The sequence below is a fragment of a genome, unplaced genomic scaffold (genome assembly GCF_019419815.1).
Source record: "Pyrus x bretschneideri cultivar Hongxiangsu unplaced genomic scaffold, Pyrus_bretschneideri_v1 Contig48, whole genome shotgun sequence".
Lineage (NCBI taxonomy): Eukaryota > Viridiplantae > Streptophyta > Magnoliopsida > Rosales > Rosaceae > Pyrus > Pyrus x bretschneideri.
In genome coordinates, this window is record NW_025999785.1 from 2,378,597 (window position 1) to 2,404,861 (window position 26,265).

At 36.5% G+C, this 26,265-nt stretch overlaps 3 protein-coding genes and 1 pseudogene across 4 annotated transcripts; all 4 read left to right on the top strand.

Annotated features, from left to right (window-relative positions):
• The first annotated feature begins 3,387 nt into the window (after nucleotides 1-3,387).
• Nucleotides 3,388-6,786, top strand: LOC103941918 (amidase 1). 2 transcript variants are annotated; one of them, XM_009352119.3, is made up of 9 exons: nucleotides 3,388-3,548; nucleotides 4,062-4,214; nucleotides 4,406-4,530; nucleotides 4,597-4,722; nucleotides 5,061-5,243; nucleotides 5,484-5,631; nucleotides 5,752-5,920; nucleotides 6,150-6,284; nucleotides 6,386-6,786. In XM_009352119.3, the coding sequence occupies exons 1-9, from the start codon at nucleotides 3,439-3,441 to the stop codon at nucleotides 6,521-6,523; spliced, it is 1,287 nt and encodes a 428-aa protein (XP_009350394.2). In that variant the 5' UTR covers nucleotides 3,388-3,438; the 3' UTR covers nucleotides 6,524-6,786. The 2 variants fall into 2 exon arrangements, with proteins under 2 accessions (XP_009350394.2, XP_048424165.1); XM_048568208.1 differs by lacking the exon at nucleotides 4,062-4,214 and having other exon boundaries at nucleotides 3,400-3,548.
• Nucleotides 6,787-10,340: 3,554 nt separating this feature from the next.
• Nucleotides 10,341-13,660, top strand: LOC103941916 (annotated as a pseudogene).
• A 2,917-nt stretch (nucleotides 13,661-16,577) lies between these two features.
• LOC103941510 (amidase 1) lies at nucleotides 16,578-20,100 on the top strand. Its single transcript, XM_048568210.1, has 9 exons — nucleotides 16,578-16,753; nucleotides 17,338-17,490; nucleotides 17,682-17,806; nucleotides 17,881-18,006; nucleotides 18,341-18,523; nucleotides 18,762-18,909; nucleotides 19,030-19,198; nucleotides 19,428-19,562; nucleotides 19,699-20,100. Exons 1-9 carry the CDS (start codon nucleotides 16,644-16,646, stop codon nucleotides 19,834-19,836), a joined length of 1,287 nt encoding a protein of 428 aa, XP_048424167.1. The 5' UTR covers nucleotides 16,578-16,643; the 3' UTR covers nucleotides 19,837-20,100.
• A 2,158-nt stretch (nucleotides 20,101-22,258) lies between these two features.
• On the top strand, nucleotides 22,259-26,162 carry LOC103940938 (mevalonate kinase). Its single transcript, XM_009351119.3, has 5 exons — nucleotides 22,259-22,745; nucleotides 23,566-23,809; nucleotides 23,908-24,161; nucleotides 24,853-25,266; nucleotides 25,770-26,162. The coding sequence occupies exons 1-5, from the start codon at nucleotides 22,613-22,615 to the stop codon at nucleotides 25,886-25,888; spliced, it is 1,164 nt and encodes a 387-aa protein (XP_009349394.1). The 5' UTR covers nucleotides 22,259-22,612; the 3' UTR covers nucleotides 25,889-26,162.
• The last annotated feature ends 103 nt before the right edge of the window (nucleotides 26,163-26,265 follow it).

A 26,265-nucleotide genomic window follows, 5' to 3' on the forward strand; every position in this document is an offset into this window, starting at 1 on the left:
TATTTGTCATTTGAAAAATTCATTAAATAGTCATTGTTCACTATGGTTAGAAAAAAAAATAACATTTTTTTAAGAAGCATAGTAGGCCTTGTTTCTGCTTTTCTATGATTTTCTGTTTCATTGACAATAGTTTTTTAAATAAGCATTTTTTTATTTTATTTTACGAACCATCCTTGATGTTCCAAATTTTTTTATAAGCTATTTTTCTATAAAAGCACCACAACTCCAAACTAGCCATAAGGTCTAAAATAGATAGGAATTTTCCTACTTTTATCCTTCTGTATGGTTCATGTGCTAGCTATCAAGCTTATATATTAGTTCTCATTGTCTCATTTTAACAGGAAAGTGGTTTCGGTACTCTCCTTTTCACTTCTGCATTTTCTTTCTTAATTTTGTCTTTAAATTATCAATACAACGGCTAGAAAGTAGAGAGACTACATACATTCAACGAAGTGTGTAGAAATCAGCCCACCGCTTTTTTGTTTGCTATCTATCTTGTGAGGAGAAAATATTCACTCTATAGGATTTGGATCCCATCCGGATTCAAATTGTAGAGATTCTAGGAATCCTCATATCTTAGTCATTCATCGTACATCATGTGGTCAGAAATTATTTTATTTTATTTATTTAAAATTAAACACAAATAGTACATAACAAAAACTGACCATACAATATACGATGAACGGCTAAAATGTGAGAATTTCTAGGATCTCTACAAAAAGGCTGCAAAAAGGATCCTCATCCCACTCCATATGCTTGGATAGTATAATTAGTAATTTAGTTATGTAATATTGGGATGTGTTTGTTGAGACTTGTCCCACATCGGTGAGGGACAAGATTTGCTATGTGCTTATATGGTCTTAGGCTACTCCTCATATTACCAATTGGTTTTATGGTGGTACCTCAATTTAATCATGGTATCAGAGCAGGCTCCACGTTTCCCAGTTGTTGTCCACGTGTAGGCTTGAAAATCCGCCACATGTGTGGGGGCGTGTTGAGAGTTGTTCCACATCGATGAGGGACAAGGTTTGCTATGTGCTTATATGATATTGGGTTACTTCTCATATTGTCAATTGGTTGTATGGTGGAACCTCAATTTCATTAGTGTTGATTAATCCACAATCTATATTACAACACAAATAAAAAAATAAACCAAAATTTGGGAGTTTTAACGAAAAGCCTACAGTGTTGTTTACTTTAACGAAAAACCACATTTTAAAACTAAAAAGTCAATCATGGTACTATTCACTTTACCTTTTATTTTGTCACTATCGTTAAAACTCAAAGTTTTCAAGTCATTTTCATTAGTTTTCCTTCAAAATTATAAGTGGAAAGGAAGTGGTCTGAGTAGAAATGTGAGTTGTGTGGTGGACCTTGTGGATGTTTTGCTTCAAAAGTATCGAAGAATGTATATGTGATGTTGAGTGGAGAAGGATTTTCATGCAATTAAGATTAACTATATGGATATTTTATTTCAATCACATATTATTTTATTGGAAAACTAATGAAAATGGTTTGAAAACTTTGAGTTTAACGATAAGGACAAAATAAAGGGTAAAGTGAATAATACTAGGTTTGACTTTTTAGTGTAAAAATATGGTTTTTCGTTAAAGTGAACAATACCGCGGGCTTTTCATTAAAACTCCCCCTTTTTTTTTTTATAGAAAAATTAACATCTAAAGCAATGAGTAATTAATTTATAAGTCTGCATTATCGTTATATGTTAGTAATTTAATTTTTTGGATGAGAAATATTAAGGAGACTCTATTAAAAGTGAATTAGGATCCTAGCCAGATCCTCTTTGTAGGGAATCGGATGATCAATCAATTGTGTCCGTTTATCGTACATCGTGCAGTCATAAATCATTTTAAATTTTTTTATATAAAATTATATGAACAATACCCAATAAAAACTGACTGCACAATATACACTGAACAGACATGATAGATTGATCATCTAGATCCCTACAAAGAGGATCTAGAAAGGATCCTTATCCTTCAAAAGTGGGACTCTCCACCACCTCATTTCTTTGACACAATTTCTATGCCAATATTCTAAAATATTATACTAAAAATTGGCTGAGAGTTCACGAACAGAATAGGATCCTCTTTGGATCCTCTTTGTTGGGATCCTGATGATCAATTAATTGTATCCATTTATTGCACATAGTACGGTTAAAAATTATTTTGAATTTTTTATTTAAAATTGAATATAAGTAGTATTTAATAAAAATTGACCGTACAATATACAATAAACGAATATAATTGATTGATCACTAGATTCCCACAAAAAGATCCGGAGACATCCTCGTCCTTCACGAACTATCTCACTTTTGTCTGAAGGCTATAGTCAACGATGAAGGTCGGTAGGCAAAGAAGAGTGGGCCTGCTTCCCCATAGCAGTCTCTACTGACAACTGTGTTGTCGTGTAAGCGGCGTAGTTACCAACCAAAACCCAAGCGCCCTACTTATGCGAAAATTTTTAGGTGTACCGGGTACACCAAATTTTTTTGGTGTACCCTCACTCATTAGAATTTTTTTGGTGTACAAAAAGTGAGGGTGCACCAAATTTTTTTGGTGCACCCTCACCATTATGAGTGAGGGTACACCAAATTTTTTTGGTGTGCCGGGTACACCGAAAAATCCCTCCTACTTATGCTCCTGCAAAGCACGCGGTCCCGTCTCATAAGCTGGCTCCTGTACTCGTCGATCAATCAAAATCCATCTACGGCTGGTTTAATATTTATGTTTGGTGCACAAAAATGGATATGGATTGAAATATATAAGCTAACCCTGCTCTAGTCTCATTAGTTACATTGATGTGATATACTAATCTTGATAGATGGTAAACTAAGATTTATTCCGAACTCACGATCCGAGACTCCTTATTTGGCCTCCAAGATTAAATTGGAATGGATAATATTCAAGGTATGTTGGAGAATGAGATGAGAAAATTGTTTATTTTAATTTGAGACTCCCCATTCTTTAAAATTTCGGACTAAAAATTTAACATAGAAGGATTGTCGCAGAAAAATTGTTTTTAGGTTAAAAATTTTAGGTTTTAACCTAAGTGTTGGAGCTTAGAAAGCATTGCAACTTCATTTTTCAACCTAAAGCGTTTTTGAGCAAATTCAATGAAATATTTGCTACAAAATGAGCAAAATAATTTACGTTAGACAAATTCAATGACCGTTTGTATCGATCCTCAATGTCTAAGGAACACAGTGAGGACTTAAGCAACCTCCAGAATTTCCACTTTGCCCTCACTGACTGAAGTGACCACCTTATCAACAACAGATTTTTTTAAGGAATAATATCTGTCCTTGCATTTGAATAGGATCATCGTATGATTGATGAGTGGAGAGCTATTCACTTCTGTCGTCAAGTGTGGAGCTGCTGCTGAGGCTGAGATTGTCTGAGACAGCAGTGGCAGAGAGGGATGGCGATTGACTCAGATCATGGAGCTTTCGTGGAGAAATTTCTTCTTCAACCGCCGTCTTCGTCACATGACCTTCCTCTGAGCGGCCTCACCTTTGCTGTTAAAGACATGTGAGAGCTACTCTCTTAAATTTTCCTCAATTATATCACTCTTCTATTTGGTGGATGCTTTAAATTTTGTAGTGTTATACTTAAAGTTCATATACTTTTGTGCTTATTTACGGATTTCGGGTTTGGGTTGAATAAGTTGTCTTCAAGAACCCAATTTTGTGTGTTGTTTCTGTGATTGGGCGTTTCTTCATTTGAGAATGACTAAAAGCACTTTCAGCAAAAAAAGTTCATTTTTTTTTTTTTTTGGTTCTGAAGCACTTGAATTTTTAATGAAACTTTGTCGTGGATTTGCTTCTACTGAAGTTAAAATACTTCCTACAAAAGCACTTATGATGAGAAGTGCTTTTCAGAGAAGCGTTTAAATAAATCTTCCTGCCTTATCTGGTTTTATGCGTGCTTGTGGAACCATGATGATCAACTTCAGGGTGTTGAAATGTGCAGTTTTTTTCATGTGTGTGTGTGTGTAAAAGCCAAAACATTTTTGTGTTCACTGAAATTTGAACTTGGAGGCAGATTTGATGTGGCTGGACGTGTGACTGGGTTTGGGAATCCTGATTGGGCGAGGACTCACCCGGCTGCTGAATCAACAGCTCCGGCTGTTTCGGCAATATTGAATGGAGGTGCCACAAGTATTGGTATAACTGTCATGGATGAAATGGCATGCTGGTTAGTGCAAAGAGGCCTTGTCTTACTACACATGCTTAAACTTGCATTGCTGTTTTGTTTGCAAAAATTTTGACAACTGATTGATCGCTACAAGTCTCTTTTCATGGTAAAAGTATTTATATAATGATTTTGTACATTCGAAAATCACTCGACAGAAAACGACCTTGAATTTCGCGTTGTGTTGTTGGCAGTATGAATGGAGAGAACAAGCATTACGGCACACCCAGAAATCCGTGCGCACCAGATAGGGTGCCTGGAGGCTCTTCTAGCGGTTCTGCTGTTGTCGTAGCTGCAGGCCTCACAGATTTTTCCTTAGGTAAGTTATTCCTTGCGTGCTTTTGTTGCTTCTTTATGTTGAAGCAGAAGACCCTTACTTTTTCAGGAACCGATACTGGAGGAAGTGTAAGAGTACCTGCTTCGCATTGTGGAATTTTTGGGTTTCGGCCATCTCATGGTGTCATTTCTACTTCTGGAGTTACTCCTCTGGCACAAAGTTTCGATACAGTGGGTGAGAAATCAATGACATTTTATATTGCAGACTGGCTTTGGAAATAGATTTCTGGTTGTGACAAAAAAAAAGGTCATGTTTCGGCTTTTTTCCCTTGATTTTATGTAACAGGAAACATCTCTCTTTACTTCTGGAAAGTAGCTAACTTCTTCCGCTTCAATGATTCATATGCCATCCATGCATTCTGCATCTTTGTTGATTATTACTCGTGGCACTTCTGTGTTTAAGTTTTTCTGCACTTGGACATATAGTACTTCGAAAGATTTCCCTATGCAAATGATCTATCTAGCACTCTAAGCAATCAGAAACCATCCTTTTGACACTAACTTCTGATATAGGATGGTTTGCAAGGAATCCTGCGATTTTGAATAGAGTTGGACGAGTGCTACTCCAATTACCTGATACGGGTCCTGTCGTACCCACTCAGTTAATCATCGCAGAAGACTGTTTCCAGATTTCAAGTGTTCCAAGCAGTCGAGTGAAACAAGCACTTGTTGACTCAGTTGAGAAGTTATTTGGGGGTAAGTGATTTGACCGTACTCATCTGTTTCATCTATCGCTGTAAGTATTTTGATTGACATGAATCGAGTACAATTTATATTTCCCCCGCGTTTTAAGACACAAATGGGCCATTAAGTTCAATAGACAGATTAATTATTACCTGAAAATCATTCGCTTAATTAAATTAGGTCTCCTGCTGAGATGGGGACAAGCTCATAACATGAAAGGAAGAAACTCACTCGTTATATCTGCAAATGCAGGTCATGTTATAAAACATGCTAACCTCGGGGACGTTGTCAAGGACAAAGTTCCAAGCTTGAACTCTTTCTTGGATAAAGGAAATCCTAGTGAAGAGTACATTATACCGTCATTGGCAGCCCTATCAACCGCCTTTCATCTTCTCGGAAGGTGCTGATTTGGTGGACTTGAATATGAGTGTGATAATTTCTGCATCTTCATCTTGATTAACAAAAATTAAATTTGTCGTTCATAATGAATTCCAAATTTATTATTTGGTTGATTGAATAGTTATGAATTCAAGAGCAACCATGGTGAATGGGTTAGTACAGTCAGACCTGACTTAGGCCCCGGGATAGCAGAACGTGTATGGGCAATTGTTCGGTCAACAGATGAAAATGTCGATGTTTGTCACTCCGTGATGACTGAACTGCATGCTGCTCTTACTGACCTTCTCGGGGTACTCTCTCTCTCTCCCTCTCATCTTTGCACACGCCAAAGTACATTTTAGGAATCCGTCGCTTCATATGAAATGAGTTCATTTTGTTAGAGTAGAGAGACTGACAAACTGTTATTTGTTAGCATCTTCCTTCCTTTTGCTCTTAAAACGAAACTTTTAGCAGAGGAAATGGATGATACATACTGTCTCTAATGAATACATAAGACAATCTCTTTGATTTACTCATCAGGATTTCGGTGTCCTCGCAATGCCTACAGTTCCAGGGGATCCACCAAAGCTGCAAACAGATCCTACTACACTGGACGGTTTTCGTGCCAGGGCTTTCAGCTTCCTATCCATTGCTGTAGTTTCCGGATTCTGCCAGGTTTTTAAGCCCTCATCTATCTCTACCTCTCCATGTTTGTATACGACATGTTACAATCGTTTTCTTGCGAAAGTTTGTAACTTAATTCTACGTATTTGCAGGTGAGTATACCACTAGGGATGTGCGATAACCTACCTGTTTCAGTTTCCTTGATGGCAAAGCATGGTTCGGATGGGTTCCTGCTCAATCTTGTCGAGACTCTTTACGACACTCTCAAAGAACACGTCGGGAAGCTGTGAATGTTGACTACAAGATTTTGAGTTGCAGATTCTGATAATCTTTTTCCTAATATATGTGCTTGTAAGTTCTACTAGTTTGGTATTGTTACGTTTAAAAAAAAAAAAAAAAGGGTTTCTGCTTGAGAATAAACAGCTGTAAAATAAAGTTGTTGAGCGTTTGATAAGTTTTTATTGTAAAAGTGCTTGTAAAAAAAATAAAAAACTGTATCTGAGTGTTTTGTAAACTTTTATATAAAATTGATGTGAATACGTTAAATACTAAATATGACATTTAATGTGATATAATAATTATCAAAAGGAATATTGCATGGGCAACGATTGTTATTTTGTAAAATATGCAAGGGTATACTTCGTAATTTGAAAATTTTATTAAATGCCCACTGTTCACTATGCTTAGAAATTTTTAGAAGCATAGTAGACCTTGCTTTTCTTTGCTTTTTTGTTGTCATTGACAACAGTTTTTAAATTTATTTATTTATTTTTTTTTTTACCAAACACATTTGATGTTCCAGATTTTTTTCATAAGCTCGTTTTTATAAAAGCACCACAACTGCCAAATCACTCATAAGGTTTAAAATAGACAAGAATTTTCGTGCTTTTATCCTTGTGTATGGTCCATGGGCAAGCTATCAAGCTTATATATTAGCTTTCATTGTGGAGGAAATTGCAGCAATGGTTTCTCAACTTTAACCTAATTGGAGCAATGATCCCTCAACTAAAAATTCATTACCATTGATCCCTAAACTCATCAAAACGTGCATATATGGTCTTTTTTGTCAACTCCGTTAAAACTTTAGTCAAAATGAGTCATGTGTCATGCACATGAGGCTAAATTAAGGAGTAAATATAAAAATCAAATAAGAAAAGTTGTATCAATGGTCCCTCAACTTTAATCCAACTACGGAAACAGTCCCTTAACTTTTATTCAATTAGAGCAATGGTTCCTCAATTTTAACTCATTGTAGCAATAGTCCTTCCAACATAACTCATTTTGACAGAGTTCTGATAGAAGTTGATGAAAAGACCATAGCTACACGTTTTGATGAGTTGAGAGACCAATGTGAATAGATTTTTGGTTGAAGGAATATTGCTCTAATTTGGTTAAAGTTGAAAGACCATTGCTACAATTTATTCTTCATTGTCGCATTCTAACAAAAAAGTGGTTTCCGTACTCTCCTTTTCACCTCCTGTATTTTCTTAAATTATCAATACAACGGCTAGAAAGTAAAGAGATTGCATATGTCCAAATGAGAGTAGAAATCACTCCACCACTTTTCGTATACTATCTATCTTATGAGGAGAAAATACCCACTCCATATACTTGGATAGTATAAGGGTGACTTTGGATGTGGTCCGTATTTACGAACGTTTTTTAATTGAAACCTGTTGGTTTTCAGTTTTTGATTGAAGTCTCTGAAATTAATACAATAATTCATTTCTATATAGGTTATTATAATTACTTATATTAATGAGATTTTAAATAAAATCCATGATTTGTGGGATTGAAAATTAAAAAAAAAAAATTATACTTATATAAAAAAGTATAATTTATCTTAATGACATGATTTGTCATTAAGATAAAATATATTTAAATAAAACCCACGATTTGTCATTACTTATAGTAATGACATTTTACATACAAAAATTTGGTAGCCTTATATGGTACCTTTTTGACACATCCCGACTCAGAATATCCATGTAGACACCCGAATCGCGATGTGCTAGCTAACACTCAGAAGGTGACGAAGATATAATGTGTAATGATATGGAAAATATGAATAAATTAAAACCTAAAAGTGATCAATTTAGACTGCATAGTGAGCGGGATTGAACTCATATCAAGTGATGTCAAAGCATAGATAAATTGCAGTAAAAGAAGAGTAATGACATTTATACCAAAAGAAGAAGTCTCCTTCATAACAACTTTTACCAACAATCCTCTGTAAAACTTAAGAAAGCTGAGAGTTTCACTTCAATTGCATACCCATCAAAACTGGGATGCATGTATTTATAATCATCTAAAGGTTACAGCATGGGTTTGAAAACCCTAGATACAAGGAAGTTTTGAAAGTTTAAAAATACAAAAAGAAAGCTATAAGGATTACATGCGCAGGTTAGATTACATCAGATATTTGAAAACAAATCCTATAAACTAGGAATGGCTGAAAGGATAAGAGTTTGAATCAAATTCCTGAAGATGCGGTGCTAACAGCTTAACGTTGACTTCGTCTAACATCCTCGTCATCAGGAAATCTGTGCCACTAAAATTCCTGAAGGGAGGAAAAACAAGAGTAAGTGGGCCTGAAAAATAAAGTTTTGTAAATCATTTTCGAAAATGTGTAACCCCTCGTTATAAATCGTTTTTCGTTAATGGTATCTGCAGCTTTTCTTATCAAAGGAGCACAAGTATAGATTGCAGTGTTATTACACTGAACCAGGTTTTGGTGCTTCTGGTCATTTTATTGGTTGTGTTGTTTCTCAGTTTATATCCCTGAGAAACGCCGTCACTGTTTTCATGCCTTCCAGTTGGTTAACTTTGTTTCTTAATTAGGTTTCTTAAGTGACATATTTGACGTGCCAAGGTTTTGGAAGTCCCGCAAGTATCTTCAGCCAAACCGCTGGCTCCAAAGTTGGTTGAGAAGGGAAATCCAAGCTCTGATGCAGGTCTTGACTTCTTCTGCATAAATTTTCTCTCGTGGTGAGACGAGGACATTTCAACATCCTATAGAGTTTCATTTTTTTTTTTTTTTTTGGCTTGGCAATGAACTGGATCACCTAGTCCAATTAGCTAAATCATAAAATTGTGCATGTGGTCTTTCTTTATAGTTATCCGGGTGAATCTTTATAGCTAACTTTCTTCTTTTGCCGCTTGTAGGAGGTAGATGTTGACATCGTCATGCACATACATGGCATGATTAATTCATCCCTGACGAGGTGATATGTGTTACTCCCTAGATCTTCAATTGAAAAATCGAATAACGTTCCAAAGTTTAGTTCCCATCTTTTGAGTTCTTTAGGACAAGATATGAGAAAGAACAACATTGAAGTGCTTGAAAACGTGCAAAATTTCAATGAACTCTTTGTCTGAACTTTTACCTGAACCATGCATTTTGAAGGGATGAACAAAAAGGTTGAACGACAGCACCTGAAGAAAAACAAAGAGAATTTCAAGAATCAACCTCTGATGCAGCAGGGCCTTTCCTGGCAGCAAGAACCAATCGGTTTGAACATTGAAGCATACGATGCTGTGTGCATGCAACGCTTAGGTTGGAGTGCTCCGCGAGTGACTGCAGAGCCAGCAGGGGGGGAACTCGCCGAGCACAGCCCTGTGATCTCTTATTTGTACATATTTTGTGATTCCGACTGCAGCGAATGAAAGTTCGTCTACATGTGTATGGAACTGCCACTTGAAATTTTGTTCCCAGTGATAATACATCGTGTACTTGCGTTGAATCCATAAGCTAAGAAATTCACAATATTCTCATAGAATATGTTTTTTTTTTTAGGATTTTGACTAAAATAGTCCCCGAGTTCGGCAAAACTCCTCACTTTGATTTTGACAATGAAAATCGATAAAAATGGTCCTTGAATTGTCCTTCTTTTTAAGAGTATTTTGTCAAATCAACCCTTCTACTTAACGAAGATATTGACATATTTTTTAAGGAATAAGTAAAATAATTAATAGTGAACGTGTATAGATTCTCAAAGTCTCCATGGTGAGGACTTAAGTAACCTCCAGAATTTCCACTTTGCCCTCACTGACTGAAGTGACCACCTTATCAACAAGAGATTTTTTTATGGAATAATTCTGTCCTTGCATTTTAATAGGATCATCGTATGATTGATGAGTGGAGAGCTATTCACTTCTGTCGTCAAATGTGGAGCTGCTGCTGAGGCTCATATTGTCTGAGACAGCAGTGGCAGAGAGAGATGGCGACAGACACAGATCATGGAGCTTTCGTGGAGAAATTCCTTCTCCGACCGCCGTCTTCATCACATGACCTTCCTCTGAGCGGCCTCACCTTTGCTGTTAAAGACATGTGAGAGCTACTCTCTTAAATTTTCCTCAATTATATCACTCTTCTATTTGGTGGATGCTTTAAATTTTTTAGTGTTATACTTAAAATTCATATGCTTTTGTGCTTATTTGCGGATTTCGGATTTGGGTTGAATCAGTTTTCTCCAAGAACCCAATTTTGTGTGTTGTTTCTGTGATTGGGCGTTTCTTCATTTGAGAATGACAAAAAGCACTTTCAGCAAAAAAAGTTCAAATGTTTTTTTTTTCTGAAGCACTTGAATTTTTAATAAAACTTTGTGGTGGATTTACTTCTACTAAAGTAAAAATACTTCCAGCAAAAGCACTTATGATGAGAAGTGCTTTTTCAGAGAAGCGTTTTAATAAATATTCCTGCTTTGTGTGGTTTTATGTGTGCTTGTGGAACCATTATGATGAACTTCAGGGTGTTGAATTGTGCAATTTTTTTCATGTGTGCGTGTGTAAAAGCCAAAATATTTTTGTGTTCACTGAAATTTGAACTTGGAGGCAGATTTGATGTGGCTGGACGTGAGACTGGGTTTGGGAATCCTGATTGGGCGAGGACTCACCCGGCTGCTGAATCAACAGCTCCGGCTGTTTCGGCAATATTGAGTGGAGGTGCCACAAGTATTGGTATAACTGTCATGGATGAAATGGCATACTGGTTAGTGCAAAGAGGCCTTGTCTTACTTCACATGCTTAAACTTGCATTACTGTTTTGTTTGCAAAAATTTTGACAAATGATTGATCGCTACAAGTCTCTTTTCGTGGTAAAAGTATTCATATAATGATTTTGGACATCCGAAAATCACTCGACAGAAAACGCCCTTGAATTTTGCTTTGTGTTGTTGGCAGTATGAATGGAGAGAACAAGCATTATGGCACACCCAGAAATCCGTGCGCACCAGATAGGGTGCCTGGAGGCTCTTCTAGCGGTTCTGCTGTTGCCGTGGCTGCAGGCCTCGCAGATTTTTCCTTAGGTAAGTTATTCCTTGTGTGCTTTTGTTGTTTTCTTGCTTCTTTATGTTGAAGAACAAGACCCTCACTTTTTCAGGAACCGACACTGGAGGAAGTGTAAGAGTTCCTGCTTCGTATTGTGGAATTTTTGGGTTTCGGCCATCTCATGGTGTCATTTCTACTTCTGGAGTTACTCCTCTGGCACAAAGTTTCGATACAGTGGGTGAGAAATCAATGACATTTTATCTTGCAGACTGGCTTAGGAATTTGATTTCTGGTTGTGCCAAAAAAGTCATGTTTCGGTTTTCCCTCAATTTTATATAACAGGAAATCTCTATTTCTGTTTCTAGAAAGTAGCTAACTTCTTCCGCTTTAATGATTCGTATGCATTCTGCAATTTTGTTGATTATTACTTGCGACACTTCTGTGTTTAAGTTTTTCTGCAATTGGAAATATAGTACTTCGAAAACTTTACCTAGCACTCTAAGCAATCGGAAACTATCCTTTTGACACTAACTTCTGATATAGGATGGCTTGCAAGGGATCCTGCGATTTTGAATAGAGTTGGACGAGTGTTACTCCAATTGCCTGATACGGGTCCTGTCGTACCCACTCGGTTAATCATCGCAGAAGACCGTTTCCATCTTTCAAGCGTTCCACGCAGTCGAGTGAAACAAGTACTTGTTGACTCAGTTGAGAAGTTATTTGATGGTACGTGATTTGACTGTATTCATCTGTTTCATCTCTCGCTGTAAGTATTTTGATTGACATGAATCGAGTCCAATTTATAATTCCCTCTCATTTTAAGACACAAATAAGCCATTAAATTCAGTAGACAAATTATTACCTGAAAATCATCATTCACTTAATTAAATTAGGTCTCCTGCTGAGATAGGGACAAGCTCATAACATGGAAAGAAGAAGCTCACTCGTTATATCTGCAAATGCCGGTCATGTTATAAAACATGCTAACATCGGGGACGTTGTCAAGGACAAAGTTCCAAGCTTGAACTCTTTCTTGGATAAAGGAAATCCAAGTGGAGCACATTATACCGTCATTGGCAGCCCTATCAACCGCCGATCGTCTACCTGAAAGGTGCTGATTTGGTGGACTTGAATATGAGTGTGATAATTTCTGCATCTTCATCGTGATTAACAAAAATTAAATTTGTCTTTCATAATGAATTCCAAATTTATTATTTGGTTGATAGAATAGGTATGAATTCAAGAGCAACCATGGTGAATGGGTTAGGACAGTCAGACCTAACTTAGATCCCGGGTTAGGAGAACGTATATGGGCAGCTGTTCGGTCAACAGATGAAAATGTCGATGTTTGTCACCCCGTGATGACTGAATTGCGTGCTGCTCTTACTGACCTTCTCGGGGTACTCTCTCTCTCTCTCTCTCTCTCTCTCTCTCTCTCTCTCTCTCTCTCTCATCTTTGACCAACTGTTATTTGTTAGCATCTTCCTTCCTTTTTCTCTTAATAACGAAACTTCTAGCAGAAGAAATGGATGATACATACTGTCTCTAATGAATACGTAACACAATCTCTTAGATTTACTCATCAGGATTTCGGTGTCCTCGCAATGCCTACAGTTCCAGGGGATCCACCAAAGTTGCAAACAGATCCTACTACTCTGCACAATTTTCGTGCCAGGGCTTTCAGCTTCCTATCCATTGCCGTAGTTTCCGGATTCTACCAGGTTTTTAAGCCCTCTATCTATCTCTACCTCTCCCTCCCCCTCTCCATGTTTGTATACGACACATTACGATCTTTTTCTTCATCAATGACTGCAAGTATCTCGCGAAAGTTTGTAACATATTTCTATGTATTTGCAGGTGACTATACCACTAGGGATGTACGGTAACCTACCTGTTTCAGTTTCCTTGCTGGCAAAGCATGGTTCGGATGGGTTCCTGCTCAATCTTGTCGAGACTCTTTACGACACTCTCAAAGAATACGTCGGGAAGTTGTGAATGTTGACTACAAGATTTTCAGTTGCGGATCTAATAATCTCTTCCTGATATATATGTCCTTGTAAGTTCTACTAGTTTGGTATTGTTATGTTTTTAAAAAAATTGCTTCTGCTGTATTTTGAGAATAAACAGTTGTAAAATAAAGTTGTTGAGCGTTTGCTAAACTTTTATTGTAAAAGTGCTTGTAAAAAAAAAAAAAGTATATGAGTGGTTTGTAAACTTTTATATAAAATTGATGTGAATATGTTAAATCACTAAAAAAGATATAGCATTTAATGTGATATAATAATTACCAAAGAGAATATTGCACCGGCAACGATTGTCATTTTGTAAAATATGCAAGGATATATTGGCCATTTGAAAATTTCATTAAATGGTCACTGTTCACTATGGTTAGAAAAAAAAAAAATTAAAGAAGCATAGTAGACCTTGTTTCTGCTTTTCTATGATTTTCTGCTGTCATTGACAATAGTTTTTTAAATAAGCACTTTTTTTTTTAAATTTTACGAAACACATTTGATGTTCCAAATTTTTTTATAAGCTATTTTTTTATAAAAGCACCACAACTTCAAACTAGCCATAAGGTCTAAAATAGATAGGAATTTTCCTGCTTTTATCCTTCTATATGGTTCATGAGCAAGCTATCAAGCTTATATATTTGCTCTCATTGTCTCATTTTATCAGGAAAGTGGTTTCGGTACTCTCCTTTTCACTTCTGCATTTTCTTTCTTAATTTTGTCTTTAAATTATCAATACAACGGTTAGAAAGTAAGAGACTGTATACATTCAAAGGAGTGTGTAGAAATCACCCCACCGCTTTTTCGTATGCTGTCTATCTTGTGAAGAGAAAATATTCACTCCATAGGATTTGGATCCCATCCGGATCCAAATTGTAGAGATTCTAGGGATCCTCACATCTTAGTCATTCATCGTACATTGTGTCATAAAAAATTATTTGATTTTTTAATTTAAAATTAAACACAAATAGTACATAACAAAAATTGACCGTACAATATACAATGAATGGTTAAAATGTAATAATTCCTTGAATTTCTACAAAAAGGCTTCAAAGAGGATCCTCATCCCACTCCATATACTTGGATAGTATAATTAGTAATTTAGTTATGTAATATTGAGACGTGTTGACTAATCCACAATCTAAATTACAATACAAAGAAATAAAAAAACCAAAATTTGAGAGTTTTAATGAAAAGCTTACGGTACTGTTTATTTTAAACAAAAATCACATTTTAATACTAAAAAGTCAATCATGGTACTATTCACTTTACCCTTTATTTTGTTTTGATCGTTAAAACTCAAAGTTTTCAAACTCTTATCATTAGTTTCCCTCCAAAATTATAAGTGAAAAGGAAGTGGTCTTAGTAGAAATGCGAGTTGTGTGGTGGACCTTTTGGGTGTTTTGCTTTGAAAGTATCAAAGAATGTACATGTGGTGTTGAGTGGAGAAGGATTTTCATGCAATAAAGATTAACTATACGGATATTTTATTTCAATTACTCACTATTTTATAGAAAAGTTAACATCTAAAGCAATGAGTGATTAATTTATAAGTTTGCGTTTCCGTTATATGTTAGTAATTTGATTTGTCAGATGAGAAATATTAAGGAGATTTTGTTAAAAGTAAATTAGGATCCTAGTCAGATCCTTTTTGTGAGGATTGGAATGATTAATCAATTGTGTCTGTTCATCGTACATCGTACAGTTATAAATTATGTAAAAAATTTTTATCTAAAATTATATGAACAATACTCAATAAAAACTGACCGCACGATGTATACTGAACAAACATGATAGATTGATCCTGTAGATCCCCACAAAGAGGATCTGGAGAGGATCCTCATCCTCATCCTTCAAAAGTGCGACTCTCCGTCACCTCATTTCTTTGGCACAATTTCTATGCTAATATTATAAAATATTATACTAAAAATTGACGAGAGTTCACGAAGGAAATAGGATCCTAATAGTACATCGTACGGTTAGAAATTTTTTTGAAATTTTTATTTAAAATTAAATATAAATAGTACTTAATAAAAATTAACCGCATAATATACAATGAACGAATACGATTGATTGATCACTAGATTCCCAGAAAAAAAATCCAAAGATAATCCTCGTCCCTCACGAACTATCTCACTTTTGTCTGAAAGCCATAGTCAACGATGAAGGTGGGTAAGGTAAAGAAGAGCGGGCGCTGCTTCCGCATAGCGGTCACTACTGACAAGTGACAACTGTGTTGTCGTCTGAGCGGCGTAGTTTCCAAACAAAACCCAAGCGCCTTACTTATACTCGTGCAAAGCACGCGGTCCAGTCTCATAAGCTGGCTCCTGTGCTCGTCGATCAATCAAAATCCATACGGCTGATTTAATATTTATGTTTGGTGCACAAAAATGGATATGGATTGAAATATATAAGTTAACCCTGCTCTAGTCTCATTATTTACGGTGTTGTGATATACTAATCTTGATAGATGGAAAAATGGAAATGAAAGTAAGAGCTCCTCCATTGACAACGGCGGTGGCTTCCTCCATTGACCTCTACACCTACGTCTCTCTTCGCTTTCCCACTCCCTCTGGTACTCTCCCTCAGTGAAAGCAAGAGCTCCTGGAAGTGATAATACGTTGTGCACTTGCGTTGAATCCATAAGCTAAGAAATTCACAATATTGTCGTAGAATTTTTTCTTTTTTTAGGCTTTTAGTCAAAATAGTTATTGAGTTTGCAGAAATCCTCACTTTGGTCCTGATAGTGAAAATCAATGGAAGTGGTTCTTGAATTATCCTTCTTTTTAAGGGTATTTTGTCAAATTAACCCCTTAACTTAACAAGAATATTGAAAGACTTGTTACAAAATGAGCAAAATAATTTACGACAAATTCAATGACCGCTTGTATGGATCTCAATGTCTAAGGACCACAGTGAGGACTTAAGCAACCTCCAGAATTTCCACTTTGCCCTCACTGACTGAAGTGACCACCTTATCAACAACAGATATTTTTAAGGAATAATATATGTCCTTGCATTTAAATAGGATCATCGTATGATTGATGAGTGGAGAGCTATTCACTTCTGTCGTCAAATGTGGAGCTGCTGCTGAGGCTGATATTGTTTGAGACAGCAGTGGCAGAGAGAGATGGCGATAGACTCAGATCATGGAGCTTTCGTGGAGAAATTCCTTCTCCGACCGCCGTCTTCGTCACATGACCTTCCTCTGAGCGGCCTCACCTTTGCTGTTAAAGACATGTGAGAGCTTCTCTCTTAAATTTTCCTCAATTATATCACTCTTCTATTTGGTGGATGCTTCAAATTTTGTAGTGTTATATTTAAAATTCATATGCTTTTGTGCTTATTTGCGAATTTCGGATTTGGGTTGAATCAGTTTTCTCCAAGAACCCAATTTTGTGTGTTGTTTCTGTGATTGGGCGTTTCTTCATTTGAGAATGACTAAAAGCACTTTCAGAAAGAAAGAAGAGTTAAAATGTTTTTTTATTATTTTTTTTATTTTTTATTTTTGCTTGAAGCACTTGAATTTTTAATGAAACTTTGTGTTGGATTTGCTTCTACTAAAGTTAAAATACTTCCAACAAAAGCACTTATGATGAGAAGTGCTTTTTCAGAGAAGCGTTTTAATAAATTTTCCTGCTTTGTGTGGTTTTATGCGTGCTTGTGGAACCATGATGATGAACTTCAGGGTGTTGAATTGTGCAATTTTTTTTTTTTGTGTTGAATTGTGCAATTTTTTTTTTTTCGTGTTGAATTGTGCAATTTTTTTTTCGTGTAAAAGCCAAAACATTTTTGTATTCACTGAAATTTGAACTTGGAGGCAGATTTGATGTGGCTGGACGTGTGACTGGGTTTGGGAATCCTGATTGGGCGAGGACTCATCCGGCTGCTGAATCAACAGCTCCGGCTGTTTCGGCAATATTGAGTGGAGGTGCCACAAGTATTGGTATAACTGTCATGGATGAAATGGCATACTGGTTAGTGCAAAGAGGCCTTGTCTTACTTCACATGCTTAAACTTGCATTACTGTTTTGTTTGCAAAAATTTTGACAAATGATTGATCGCTACAAGTCTCTTTTCGTGGTAAAAGTATTCATATAATGATTTTGGACATCCGAAAATCACTCGACAGAAAACGCCCTTGAATTTTGCTTTGTGTTGTTGGCAGTATGAATGGAGAGAACAAGCATTATGGCACACCCAGAAATCCGTGCGCACCAGATAGGGTGCCTGGAGGCTCTTCTAGCGGTTCTGCTGTTGCCGTGGCTGCAGGCCTCGCAGATTTTTCCTTAGGTAAGTTATTCCTTGTGTGCTTTTGTTGTTTTCTTGCTTCTTTATGTTGAAGCACAAGACCCTCTCTTTTTCAGGAACCGATACTGGAGCAAGTGTAAGAGTTCCTGCTTCGTATTGTGGAATTTTTGGGTTTCGGCCATCTCATGGTGTCATTTCTACTTCTGGAGTTACTCCTCTGGCACAGAGTTTCGATACAGTGGGTGAGAAATCAATGACATTTTATATTGCAGACTGGCTTAGGAAATTGATTTCTGGTTGTGACAAAAAAAAAGTCATGTTTCGGTTTTCCCTCGATTTTATATAACAGGAAATCTCTATTTCTGTTTCTAGACAGTAGCTGACTTCTTCCGCTTTAATGATTCATATGCCATCCATGCATTCTGCATTTTTGTTGATTATTACTTGTGACACTTCTGTGTTTAAGTTTTTCTGCAATTGGAAATATAGTACTTCGAAAGCTTTACCCATGCGAATGATCTATCTAGCGCTCTAAGCAATCGGAAACTATCCTTTTGACACTAACTTCTGATATAGGATGGTTTGCAAGGAATCCTGCGATTTTGAATAGAGTTGGACGAGTGTTACTCCAATTACCTGATACGGGTCCTGTCATACCCACTCAGTTAATCATCGCAGAAGACTGTTTCCAGCTTTCAACCGTTCCAAGCAGTCGAGTGAAACAAGTACTTGTTGACTCAGTTGAGAAGTTATTTGGGGGTAAGTGATTTGACCGTATTGTTCTGTTTCATCTCTCGCTGTAAGTATTTTGATTGACATGAATCGAGTCCAATTTATAATTCCCCGCGTTTTAAGACACAAATAGACCATTAAATTCAGTAGACAGATTATTACCTGAAAATCATCATTCATTTAATTAAATTGGGTCTCCTGCTGAGATAGGGACAAGCTCATAACATGGAAAGAAGAAGCTCACTCGTTATATCTGCAAATGCAGGTCATGTTATAAAACATGCTAACATCGGGGACGTTGTCAAGGACAAAGTTCCAAGCTTGAACTCTTTCTTGGATAAAGGAAATCCAAGTGAAGAGTACATTATACCGTCATTGGCAACCCTATCAACCGCCAATCGTCTTCTCGTAAGGTGCTGATTTGGTGGACTTGAATATGAGTGTGATAATTTCTGCATCTTCATCTTGATTAACAAAAATTAAATTTGTCGTTCATAATGAATTCCAAATTTATTATTTGGTTGATAGAATAGGTATGAATTCAAGAGCAACCATGGTGAATGGGTTAGTACAGTCAGACCTGACTTAGGTCCCGGGATAGCAGAACGTGTATGGGCAGCTGTTCGGTCAACAGATGAAAATGTCGATGTTTGTCACTCCGTGATGACTGAATTGCGCGCTGCTCTTACTGACCTTCTCGGGGTACTCTCTCTCTCTTTCATCTTTGCACACGCCAGAGTTCATTTTCGGAATCCGTCGCTTCATATCAAATGAGTTCATTTTGTTAGAGTAGAGAGACTGACAAACTGTTATTTGTTAGCATCTTCCTTCCTTTTGCTCTTAAAACGAAACTTTTAGCAGAAGAAATGGATGATACATACTGTCTCTAATGAATACGTAACACAATCTCTTTGATTTAATTACTCATCAGGATTTCGGTGTCCTCGCAATGCCTACAGTTCCAAGGGATCCACCAAAGCTGCGAACAGATCCTACTACACTCGACGCTTTTCATGCCAGGGCTTTCAGCTTCCTATCCATTGCCGTAGTTTCCGGATTCTGCCAGGTTTTTAAGCCCTTTATCTATCTCTACCTCTCCCTCCCCCTCTCCATGTTTGTATACGACACATTACGATCTTCTTCTTCGTCATTGACTGCAAGTTTCTTGCGAAAGTTTGTAACTTATTTCTACGTATTTGCAGGTGAGTATACCTCTAGGGATGCACAATAACCTACCTGTTTCAGTTTCCTTGCTGGCAAAGCATGGCTCGGATGGGTTCCTGCTCAATCTTGTCGAGACTCTTTACGACACTCTCAAAGAACACGTCGGGAAGTTGTGAATGTTGACTACAAGATTTTGAGTTGCAGATTCTTATAATCTTTTCCTGATATATGTGCTTGTAAGTTCTACTAGTTTGGTATTGTTATGTTTAAAAAAAAAAAAAACTGCTTCGTTTTGAGAATAAACAACTGTAAAATAAAATTGTTAAGCATTTGATAAATTTTTATTGTAAAAGTGCTTGTAAAAAAAATATATATAATAGCATCCAAATGTTTTGTAAACTTTTATATAAAATTAATGTGAATATATTAAATACTAAAAATGATATGGCATTTAATATGATATAATAATTGTCAAAAAGAATATTACACGGGCAAACATTGTTATTTTGTAAAATATGTATGGTTATACTTGCCTTTTGAAAATGTCATTAAATGCCCATTGTTCACTATGCTTAGAAATTTTTAGAAGCATGATGGACACTGCTTGTGCTTTTCTATGCTTTTCTGTTGCCATTGACAACAGTTTTTTAAATGGTTAGGAGAGAGATTAAGTTGACATCTAAAGCTATGGGTGATCGATTTATAAGTCCGCTTGTCGTAGGTTAGTAATTCGATTTGACGGATGAAAAATATTAAGGAGATTTTGTTCAAAGTGGATTAGGATTCTAGCCAAATTCTTTTTGTGGAGATTTGGATGATTAATCAATTATGTCCGCTTATCGTGCATTGTGCGGTCATAAATTATTTTAAATTATTTTATTTAAAATTATATAAACAACATCCAATAAAAACTGACTGCACTATGTATAATGAACGAACATAATAAATTAATCATCTAGATCTCCATAAAGAAAATTTGAAGAAGATCTTTATCCTTCAACAGTAAGTGCCATCTTCTTTTTTTAGCCAAATTTTCACGTTAATATTATAAAATATTTTACTAAACATTAGTAGAGAGCCCACTAACATGCAACAGTCAACGATGAAGGTAGGTAAGGTAAAGAAGAGTGGGCGCTGCTTCGCCATTGGAAGCGGTCTCTACTGACAACTGTGTTGCAGTGCGAGCGGCGTAGTTTCCAACCAAAACCCAAGCGCCCTGCTTATGCTAGTGTAAAGCACGCGGTGCAGTCTCAAAAGCTGGCTCTTGTACTCGTCCATCAATCAAAATTCATTTACGGCTGGTTTAATATTAGGAAAACTAACGAAAGGGTTCGAAAATTTTTAGTTTTAACGATAAAGATAAAATAAAATGTAAAATGAATACTACCAGATTTGACTTTTTAATGTAAAAATATGATTTTTCGTTAAAACTCTCTTTAATATTTATGTTTGGCACAAAAATGGATATGGATTGAAATATATAAGTTAACCCTACTCCAGTCTCATTATTTACATTGTTGTGATATACTAATCTTGACAGAGGGTAGACTAAGGCCTGATTTGGTACTGAGGTGATTCTGAAACAAGCTGGTATAAAAAAAAAGCTAGGAGTTGTTTTTGTGTTTAGTAAACATTCAACTTCAGCTTTTTTTTCACAGTTTTGGGTGAAAAAAAGCCGAAGACAAGAAGCTGTAAAACCCAGCTTTGAAAAATCGACTTTTTTTCACATCTTTTTTACATAAAAATTTACCAAACATTATAATACTGTTTTTTTTTTTTTTTTCAAAAGCATTTTTACAAAAAAGTTTAGCAAACACTCTGCTGCTTTATTTCACAGCTACTTATTCTCACTGCACAGCAGAAGCAGCTTTTTTTTTAAAGCACAACAATACCAAACTAGCCTTAAGAAGACTTATTTCGACCTCAAAATCCGAGATTCGTAATTTGGTTTTCTTGATTGGATGGGAATAGATAATATTCATGATATGTTAGAAAAAGAGATGACAAAATTATTCATTTCAATCCGAGATTCATGATTTTTTTTATAATAACGGGTATTAAATTTAACCATAAAAGTTGAAGCGGAAAACTTTTTGTAAGTTAAAAATTTTAAATTTTAACTTAAGGATTGGAGACAATTTTAGAAAGCATCGCAACTATATTTTTCAACCTGAAAACCACTTTTAAATTTTTTTGCCCAATACTATCAAAAGTGTTTTTGATGATCTGAAAGCGTTGTTAATTATTGAAAAAAAAAAAAAAACTAATGAAAATGATTGAAAATTTTGAATTTGAACGATATAAAAACAAAATAAAAGATAAAGTAAATAGAGCTAGGATTGACTTTTAGTGTAAAAATGTAATTTTTCGTTAAAGTGAACAGTATTAGAAGTTTTTCGTTAAAGTGAACAGTATCAGAAGTTTTTCGTTAAAGAAGTGAACAGTATTGAAAGTTTTTCGTTAGAGTAAACCGTATCAGAAGTTTTTCGTTAAAGTTCCAGAGAAAAACTTCCAAACAGACTCCCGATTCAATCTGTTCAACAACCCTTTCCAACAATGGGCATCAACCACCGAGTAATTGGCTTCGAGTGGAAATGATCCCTACACCATGATCCCCGCAGATGATCCACGCGCCGCCACCGTCATGGAGTCAAAGAAACATGAAAAACAAGAAGCCAAATAAACGAATCAGAAGGCCAACTGTGGTTGGCTGCAACCCAATTACGACTTTCCCACATTAATAAATCAAATGGACTGTATAAATTATCCCCACATTGAACAGATTTAAGTCACCAAGTTCCAAGTTGCAAACATCCAACCACCACACTCTGAGACTCTCTGGGGTTCTCAATATTGGCACCAAAATATTTGGTCGCCCCGATTGGAATCATTCAACTAATTCCAGCAATTACCCAAAAAAAAAAAAAAAAAAAAAAAAAAAAAGGAAAGAAAATGGAAGTGAAAGCAAGAGCTCCTGGAAAAATCATACTCTCCGGTGAACATGCTGTCGTTCATGGATCAACGGCGGTGGCTTCCTCCATTGACCTCTACACCTACGTCTCTCTTCGCTTTCCCACTCCCTCTGGTACTCACCCTCTCTCTCTAGTCTCTAATCTCTACTGGGTTTCTTTTCATCTGTCAATTTATATGATTTATTCTTCGATGTGACATTTGGTGCGCTTGATTTGGGATGTTATCTGGAAGATATTATATTTGAGTTGGGTTCGTGGGTTTTGCTTAGGATATCATTTCTGGGTTGCGAATGGTTTGCCAATGCAAAAGTTTGCATCTTTTTTACGGTTGGATTCATGGTTTTGATTAAGCTTTCAAAGTGATAGCATTTCCAATCCAAAAGCAAAAGTTCGCGTCTTTTTGTAAGATAAGAATTCAGCTTTTGGGTTGCCTGAAATCAGGGTTTATAGAAACCCTTTTCAGATTCTGGGAACTTCCATTGGGTGAGATGATAGCGTTTCTGAAACTTCTGTCCTGTTTAGGTTTCATGGGGTTTGATTTAACTTTGTGACCGTGTTACCAAAGCGAAAAGTTATCTTTTTTCTGAGCTAAGCTTAAATTTGGTTGTTTTTGTGGATGAATCTGAATGGTTAAACCTGTAGGTTTTAAGTTATGTTTAGAAATCTATTCAGCAACCGGATTACTTGATATCAGGATTTTAAAGAAACCCTTTTTAGATCCTGGAATCTGTTTTCGGACGACCCTGACTATTGGCCTAGTTGAATTTATAGGGGTTAAGTTATATTAGAAATCTGACTGTTTTCAGGGTCTTAATTTCGAGAATGAGAACATGTAAACGTTTCTGATCTGAACATGGTATAAAGTTCATATGTTCAAGTCCAGGTTAATTCTATATGAATCTCTCACTGACCGTCTTTCGCTATTATTCATAGATAATGATGATGCACTAAGACTCCAGCTCAAGGATATTGGATTAGAGTTTTCATGGCCTATTGGTAGGATAAAAGAAGTCCTATCAGAATTAGATATTCCCAACTCATCAGTTCCAACCTCATGTTCAACGGAGTTGATTAAATCACTTGCTGCTTTGGTTGATGAACTGAAAATTCCAGAGGCAAAAATTGGACTTGGTGCTGGAGTGGTGGCTTTTCTTTGGCTATATGCATCTATCCAAGGGTACTCAACTGTTATTTGTTTGAATAATTGACTACTTTCTGTTCTTGTCGATTTATTCTTATTTTCTCATTCTCTGATTTCTTCTCTTCATGGCTCAGATTTAAGCCTGCTACTGTTGTTATCACTTCAGAACTTCCGTTGGGCTCAGGCCTGGGATCATCTGCTGCATTATGCGTTGCACTCTCGGGTGCTCTTCTTTCTTTCTCAGATTGTGTAAGTCTGGATTTGGGCAACAAAGAGTGGACTACTTTTGGGGAAAGTGAACTTGAATTGCTGAACAAATGGGCTTTTGAAGGTGAGAAGATCATCCACGGAAAGCCGTCTGGAATCGACAATACAGTTAGCACATACGGTATGTTATTTTGTGTCCTGTGCCCAACTCATTGTCTTCCTTCATCATTATCTCATTTCTTCTTCTTTTGCTTATCTTCTTGCCTTGGATCTTCGAGTTAAAGTTCTTGGAATCAGTTAGATAAATAGTTTGTCTGGATTAGTACGAAAAGTGTTATGATGTCAAACAGCTACTGGTGAAAAGGAAAATTTTCAATTTACTCGAAGCTACATTTTTTCTTTCATGAAGAGAGTCATTTATCTCTATGCATCTACTTTATTGGTGCTTACTAGTACCCCAAAAATAGTCGCACCAGATCCACATTGCATCTTGAAGTTCCGCTTAGGACTTTTCTTCGGTAAGATAGGAACTCTCTTTAGGTTGATTTGCTTAATCCATTCTTTTCTTCTGCCACCTCTTTTATTCTTTTGTAATCCAAGCCTAGTGTTGGTTCCATCATCCTGTTGTGATTCAGTGAGGAACTGTTCATACTGGCTCATTGTGATTAATCTAGAAACTACTGTTTTTTAATCACCTAAAATTAGTCATTTGGATCTGATATCGCAGTAATTACGAGGTATTCAAATATGCATAATGGTATCTGGTTTCAGACATAGCTCTCCACATCATCTTTTGGCATATTTGTTGGAGTTCAAACGTTAGAGCTATGGAGCTTTTGACGATATCTTAATACGAATCTCTGGTGCAACAGGCAATATGATCAAGTTCAGATCAGGTAGTCTGACTCGCATCAAATCGAACATGACACTCAAAATGCTTATTACCAACACAAAAGTTGGTAGGAATACGAAGGCCTTAGTTGCTGGTGTTTCTGAGAGAACTTTAAGGCATCCGGAGGCCATGGCTTCTGTGTTTAATGCAGTGGATTCTATCAGCACGGAAGTGGCTAACATCATCCAATCGCCCGCCCCCGATGAGCTCTCCATTACTGAGAAGGAGGCGAAAATAGAAGAGTTAATGGAAATGAATCAAGGTTTGCTCCAATGTATGGGGGTCAGCCATGCTTCAATTGAAACCGTTCTTCGAACAACGCTGAAATACAAGTTAGCTTCCAAGTTGACCGGAGCTGGGGGTGGAGGTTGTGTTCTCACACTACTGCCAACCTGTATCCTTTTCATGATTCCCTTTATTTTTGGTTCTTCAGTACATTATCTCATGTCTTCTCATTTTCCTTCTCTAATAGTGGAGAACAATGAACTGATAGTTAGCTGCACATAAACACGGTTTAGGGTCTGTTTAGAATTTGCTTATAGAAGGGATAAAATTGCTTTTTGACAACTAAAAGCACTTCTAATTACATTTAGCAGAAAAACTTAAGAGTGCTTCTGAGTTGTAAAAGTGCTTTATGGAGAAGCACTTGCTATGTGCTTCTTCAAGAACCTCTTCCAAGTGCATTTCCAGGAAGTAATTGAATTTTCAATAAAGTTTTCTACATGTTTATAATAAAAGCATTTCTACCAAAAGTATTTATGAGCGTAAGTGCTTCCCACATAAGCAGTCTCAAACGAGTTCGTACTGTCCCTTTATACTCTGTTTAGCGTTCACCTAGTTCTGTTGGTGCTTAATTCCCAATACCTTGCACGTTGTTTCCTTGACCACATGAATCAGTGCTATCAGGAACTGTTGTTGATAAAGTAACTGCTGAACTGGAGTCTTGTGGATTCCATTGTTTGACGGCCGCCATTGGTGGAAACGGAGTCGAAATTCGCTTCGCCGGTCCGTTGTAACCTTCCCTCCGAAGTGCTGAGTGTAAGATCTTAAACCTCCATTGCTGACTGGTAGGACTCGAGCTCTATCTGCTGTTTGTAAATTATTTTCTTGTATTCTGAATTTTTATCCGATAAATTTTCGTCTTCCAATTTCTTGGCGAAAATAATTGAAAAAATGGCAATCTGTGCTAGTTCTTGTAACTTCTTGCAACTTCTCGTCACTCGCAGATTTCTTGTGGCGTAAACAAGATTGTTGCTATGGAATTATTTTTATCTTAATCCTCTTAAATCACAGCTTAGCACTGTTTTAACATTGCAAATACACAGCATGTTAGCAGGATAATGTAGGATAATAATCTACCTTGTAAACGATTGTATATCCTCGTGTCCATCTC